The sequence below is a fragment of the Empidonax traillii genome, unplaced genomic scaffold, assembly GCF_003031625.1.
Source record: "Empidonax traillii isolate 1590-97213 ecotype Southwest subspecies unplaced genomic scaffold, ASM303162v1 scaffold1151:size328817, whole genome shotgun sequence".
Taxonomy (NCBI): domain Eukaryota; kingdom Metazoa; phylum Chordata; class Aves; order Passeriformes; family Tyrannidae; genus Empidonax; species Empidonax traillii.
Window position 1 is genome coordinate 1 of NW_020956344.1, and position 6,861 is coordinate 6,861.

The 6,861-nt window shown below is 40.0% G+C and overlaps 1 protein-coding gene across 1 annotated transcript in view; it reads left to right on the plus strand.

The window, feature by feature from the left end:
• The first annotated feature begins 4,087 nt into the window (after positions 1-4,087).
• Positions 4,088-6,861, plus strand: part of LOC114068933 (toll-like receptor 7) — a 9,307-nt gene continuing 6,533 nt past the window's right edge. Inside the window, 2 exon segments of the mRNA XM_027905402.1 lie at positions 4,088-4,403; positions 5,976-6,100. Coding sequence (XP_027761203.1) covers positions 4,274-4,403; positions 5,976-6,100 — 255 coding nt within the window. The 5' untranslated portion in view covers positions 4,088-4,273.

A 6,861-nucleotide genomic window follows, 5' to 3' on the forward strand; every position in this document is an offset into this window, starting at 1 on the left:
TTTGGGACAGAATAGGGAGGGCGGATTCAGAACCTCAAGGCCTTGTTGCACTGGTGAGCAGGCTGTGGGTGGGCAAGAGTCTGGCAGGGGACACAGCGAATTTTGCAGAACCCAGCTGACCAGAGGGAAAACCCAAGCCGTTATGGTCCCTTGCCCAGCAATAAAATTTGGGTGGAGGGTGGGGGGATGAGGATTTGGCGAAACCAGCTATCACTGAGGCCAGCTGGGCACTGATCTGCTGTCAGGAGATGATGAGTAATCATTTTTGCATCTTTTACCTTTTTTATTTCTTAATTTATTAACCCAGCTATATCTCCACCCAAGAGCTGCTTTGGGTAACCTGAGTGCCTCACCACACTTACAGTAAATAATATCTTCTTTCCCCTATTTCAATTTGACCCCATTCAATTTCAGTCCATTATTCCTTGTCCTATCAGTACAGTTCCTGATGAAGAGTCCCTCTCTAGTTTCCTTGTAGATACTGGAAGGCTGCTGTGAGGTCTTTGAGCTGAACAGTCCCAATTTTATCAGCCTGTCTTTGTAGGGGAGGTGCTCTAGTCCCCTTAACAAATTTGTGGCCCTCCTCTGGACTTGGTCCATCAGCTCCATGTCATTCTTATTCAAATAACCTGTTAAGTGGTAGCCCTCGGCCATAAAAATGTCATGCATAATTTTTGAAAAAGCAATATCAAATACTATAATAAATCAGAATATTTATCAACACATATGTTTACTATAAGCCTCATTACACTTGCTTGCCATAATCTTAAGCCTTTATTTCCTTTGATGCTGTTTCCTGATAAGTAATTTGTTTGGGTCCAGCAGTGTCTGAGTTTCATGTTGTTCTGCAGAGGTTGTTTCAGTACTCTCTCAGTGCTTTTGCCTGAGAATGACTTCATAAACCATGGCAAGATTGCCTATATGAAACATTAAAAAAGGCTAGTAATGTCATCACTAAGAAATAGGAGTTGAGGATATCTCTGTCACAAGTGCCAAAATTCCACTAAACCTGCCAGTTTTGTTATTTGCCAGCAGTTCCTGCATTAGCGTTCACCACTGTTTCCAGTGTTACTGCCTTGGCACTCCTCCACCTCATCATCATCCCCCAGAGAAAAGCAGGGATGCCCTCTTTGGCTACCCCCTTAGGAAAGAATAAACAGGAGAGGTGTAGCTGCATTGCTGACCCTGGAGAGCTTGGAAAATAGCTCAATCTTATTTCAGGTATTTCTGGATGTCTTCTGCCTCCCTTGAAGGTCACTCACTTTCAGTAAGAAGAGTGGCAGGCACCTTTGCTTCCAGCACACAATTTTAACCTGTTGTAAACTCTAGTCAGTCAGTCTTGGCACGGATGTAGCCTGGGGCAGCCTCAGCTTTCAGAAGCGGCCAAGTCCATTTCTGTGGTATTAGAGGCTCCCTCAGCTGTACCTCAGCACCCTGGGTGGTTTGGGTCTCCTCCCTCACCAGAGCTCTGAGTGCTCCTCTGCCCTTGTAGTTGGCCAATCTCCTCCACTGCTGTCTTCTGCTTATTGTTTTGGTTATTTTTAGTGTCTGCAAACACATTTCTGCAGCTGCTGTCGGCGAGGATCCTGCATTACATACATAGATCATACATACAGAAGCTTTAACGCGTCTGCAAGTGATTTTGTTTTAATTTCCTCAATTTTACTATCTATTTCTCTTTGTGGTTCTTTTCAAACATCTGTCTACATCACTTTGAGGAGTCAGCTTATTTATTTCAAAAGTGCCCAACCTAACTGGTTTTCTTGAATAATTTCCTGGGTAAATTATGCAATCTTACACTGAATGTTGTATTAACCATGAATATGTGGGATTGTATCTGTATTCTTGATATGAGGGATGACACTATAGAGAAAAGATTTTGCTGCAAGACATTAGGAATAAAAAGAAAGGAACTGTAAGTTTACTGATCTAATTACAAGCCAACTGTCAACCTAACCTATACATGAAGGATTAAGGCAATTAAAGAAACCTGCTTTATTTTAAATTATGTTCTTCTTTCACAGAGGCAGCAATATATATTTTCTGTTATCAGTGAATCTTCCCCTAACGCGTGATGCAGTAACTGCTTTTCAGTTTCTTTGTTTTTCGCAAAGGAGACAAAAGAGGTTTTGAGCAGCATCTGGTGGAAACTGAACTTTTGAAATCAGTAAATCTTTAAAAAACAAACTATAGTTCAGAAATTCTGGACTTCTAAGCTGCTGTGCATTTACTCCCACCTTTTGAAGGAAAATATTGTTGTATTTTGCTACCCACATTTCTTAGGTAAAAAAAAAGGAAAAGAAAAAAAGACAGCAAAAATCGCTCTGCATTTCTATTAGTGTTCAGCTAAAGCTGCAGTTTCACTTTGAACAGAATTGAAACTCGAGCTCTTAGGTGGGTGACAGCAAATTCCTAATATAAAAAAAAGTCAGCCTTATTCCAAAAGTAAATGCTAAGTGTCAGTACAGCTATTAAAACTTCCACTGTTTGTAGGTTTAGGCTGCAAGGAAGATCTCGAAAGACACTGAGCACCTGTCAAAGATTACAGGGTTGAGTGACTGGACACTGTGATTTAGAAAACCTACTTGCAACCAAATCAAGTGGACATCAAGCATCTCATGTTCCAGTGTCATGTACCAGGGAATGGCTGGGTGCTTGAAGAAACCAACATACACAGTCAAACTTGTGCCTACTCATTCTCTTCTTTCATAATTAATGAAGCATATTAGCTTTGCTATAAGGTGAATAATTATATACAAGTGGAAGGTAACTTTCCTTTGTGGTCACATACAATGTGAAAAATCCAGAGTGTAATAACTAGTGTATGGTGTTTGTAGTGCAGGTTTTCATCCTAATAGAAATGTGTTGAATGTCCCTGCAGCACATAGCAGGATTTTAGTGAGATTTCTGCATTAGTTATAGTAGCACTCAGTGAAAACCTCAGTGCATCTTGCGTGAAAAGCAAAATCCAGTTATCAATAAAGAGCAGAGGAATCATACTTTTTTGCAGTATTTTAATGTTCAGCCACAAAGGTGAGAAATATAGTTCTGAATTAATATAGTTGAGAATTAATGAACCCTTTCCTAGGCCCTGATTGAAATGGCAGTGGTGCTGTATAGCTTTCTTGTTTTTCTGTTCATGTCTATATGACTCAGACTCTAAACACACAGAATTTGAAAATATGACTGCAAATTCTTTTCCTGTTCATTCTTCAGGTTCCAGGCATCTGAAATGAGTTTCTCAGCTCCATCACGGTCAGAGAAATTATGAATTGCTATTTAAAATGTAAAGAAAAGAATGTAGGGAAAGAAAACTCCAACTAATAAATATCCTAATCATTGAACTAGTCTGTTCTGCTAAGCACAGAGACTTCTAAGTAAGAAACTCTCAGACAGACACCATGCTTTGTGTAATGCTGGATTGTCATCAGCATAAGACTATCCTTGTAATTTTTAACTCTGACCACCCTTCTACACCCTCCCATGCAATTTTTCACCTTTCTGTATGTTGTTTCCTATGCCTTTACCATTATAGTTTTCATTATGTTTTATTTTGGTTCCCTTCCCCAAAGTCCCATTCACTTAATAGACATTTCTTCCATAATGTTTTCAGCTTAGAACTATCCCAGTTCTTGAAGCTATTTGCATCAGGAATGAATGCCTAAAAATAATAATAATTATAGAAATTACTAAAGTTCTAAATCTGAACTATTGTTAACATCACTTAACACTGTCTGTATCTCCATGCAATTTATACTAAAAAAGGGGGATGGGCGAAAGGAGGAACTTAATCTCCTGCAAATGTTAGTAGTCTGAAGTGACTGACTACCCTTATGTAGCGCATTTGTCTCCCAGCTGATTGATCTTAAACTTTGTGGCCAAATACTTCGCAATTGTCCCTCTTTAGAGTACCCTGTGGCTTGGATCTTTATCTTCTTGGAGTAGGTCTTATTACAGTTCTTTATGGTGGGACGCTGTAGCAAGGTAAAACACAGTTTGAAATTAAAACTGTTCAAAAGTAAAGAAGAAGACAGTAAATTGCAGCATGTGAGAATAAAAGCACGTGGATGTATGAGTAATGTGAAAATTTGTTTAAAAAGGGGAAAATAAGAGTAGTCCATTATTTCTTGGGGGTGGAGCAGTAAATGAGGCACTGTTAAGTACAAATATTTGAGGAAGTGCGTTGCAGCAGTTGTTTCACATTCAATTATTTCTCAATTTGAAGTCGAGGTGAAGAGTAGTAACAGAGTAGTGATTACTGCTTGAATAAGTTATGCCATATTATACTCTCCTCTGGACCTCATCTGAACCAGTGGAGACCACTTTTATGCTGTTTTCTTCTGCTCCGACTTACAGGCTCTTCAAACAAAAAATCTGCCAGATACAGAAGCACACAGAAAATGGTATGTTTCATTTTAAATTTGCTCTTACGCCTCTTTTACTGAACTGTTGTGGAAGACTTTCAAGAATATAATCTGCTTCTCTGCTTTCTAACTGTTCAGTTTTACTATTATGGTTAGAAGCTGCAGTGCTTTATGACAGGAAGGGGAAGCTTTTATTTGCTCTAATAGTTATTCGTACTTCAGTGCTACAGAATGTGTGTAACAATGTCTTTTCTAATTGCTGTAACTTCTAAGGTGTTCATTGTTCTCTACACTTTGCTCCTGTCACCTCTTAAAATACATGTGAAACCCCTGCAGAAAAACTTTCTTCAGAGATGCTTAGTTGTACTGTTGCTGAATATTTGAAGAGCACTCTAAATCATTATAGATTTTTGCACATGCCCAAAAAGATCAGTAGATTAGTGCTTTTTGAACTTCTTATAAAGCCAAGAGTAGCTCACAGAGAAAAGAACAGTTCACATGCCTACTCCAGCTCTACCTTTAAACAAGCTTCTCATTGCAAAGACCTTGCTTGCTTCTCCCATTTAAAAGTCTTTTTATTTGTTCTGGTACTATAACAGTTCCAAAGTGTTACACATGCAAATAGTCAGATACAGCACCAGAATGCAACAGTTTACAGTTAAAATAACTAATGCATTACAAAGATATTAGGATAGAGAAGAATATACAAAGCAGTGAAGCACAAAGGAGGTAGGAGCTAGGCTGGCTCTGCAACAATATTAGGTTCCTAAAAATATAGTAATATGTGAGAGTTCGAAATCTGAGTATTGTAAATGCCCAAAAGGTTTTCTTGGACTTCTTAAGAAACCTAGAAACATATTCATGAAGACTTTTCAGGCCCAGATTCATTGCACCTAATTTCAGGCACCTAAATCAGCAGTGTGAGTCTCTGGTGTGTAGTCAGTCAGAGCTCTCTCCATCTCCAAAGTCCAGCAGCACCTACAGAGGGGCTCCATCTCTCTCTCCCTCTCCCTCACTCTCTCCCACTCTGTCAAATGTCAGTGCAGCCCAGGTTGGTGACAATGAATTGAGGAACTTGGGTAGACACCTAAAATTAAGGGCCTGAGTGCAGTGGCTGCTTATGAGTTCATGTAGAAAGTTTGTGTTGTCAATCTAGGCTACAATCAAACCTTCCCCCTGTCCTGCTCTAGTGCTTGGACAGAGTTTATTTTGGTTTATCATATCTTTAAAGGTTGAATCTAATTAACTTTTCCTTCTGTGGCATTAAGAATGCAGCAACGTAGAAAGTTCATGTTGTCCAGCAGCACCTGCAGAGGGACTCCCTCATCCTCTCCCTCTCTCTCACACTCTCCTCTTCCACTCTCTTTTGAATGTCAGTGCAGCCCAGATGGGTGACAACGAATTGAGGAACTTGGGTAAGCACCTCAAATTAAGGGCCTGACTGCAGTGGCTGCTTACAAGTTCAGTAGAAAGTTTTTGGTTTTCTGTCTAGACTGCAATCACACCTTGCCCCTGTCCTGCTCTAGTGATTGGATAGAGTGGCTTAATTTGGTTTATCAAATCTTTAAAGGTTGAATCTAATTAACTTTTCCTTCCTTACTTTAAAGTTAGAATGGCTCCTGGAGTCTGATGTGCAGTGACTGTCAGTATTTCCCTCAATTACTGCAGGTTCTGTGTCCATGGCTGGTGACGGCTGGCACTTCATGCTTTGCTGTGTTGTACATCAACAGATAAAGGTAATTGGCTCCAATATGATGGAGAAACATGTCCTGCAGTACAGAGAGTCTCTGCAGTTCCCCTACAGCCTCCCTGCCATCCTCCATGGGAAGATGCCTTGGATAATGATCCTGGCCCTGGGATCCCTTGGTCTGCTAAAGCAAGAGATGGAGGTAGACAGGTGCTGGGACATCACAGGCCATTTGGTTAGGATGGGTACTCTCTGGCTTTAGTCTCATAATGTCTTTTACATGCATAGTATGGTATATCTCCTGGAAAAAAGGACTGAAGAAAGGCAGGGAAAATATTTACAAGATTGAATAAGATTTTTCTTTGACAATGTCCCTTGTCACTTGAAGGAAGACCAATTTTTCATGTAATGAATAGCAATGGTTGAGCCCTTCCTTCTCCCTCCCACTCCCTTCACCATACTAGTGGAGAAAGTATTCTAAAAAAAATGCTAGGGAGCTGGGAGGAAATGAATGCTTATTATCTTTTCCAAATTCACTCCCCACATACTCTCACTATTCTTATGCATCATTTTCATCTAAAGACTTTTCTACATAAGGAAATCAGAAAGGCTAATCATCCACTAAAGGGAAATGGCTAGACTGTGCTGAAAATGCTGGTAAATTTTCTTACCCAATGGCCTCCATCTGGGTGGGAGTCCAATGGGAATTCCATGATGAATAACCAAATGATGGTTAGATTGATTCCTACCAGCCGTACTGTTTAGCTCCTGGCCTTTTCTCAGAGGATCTGCTGAAAAGAAACTGGCACT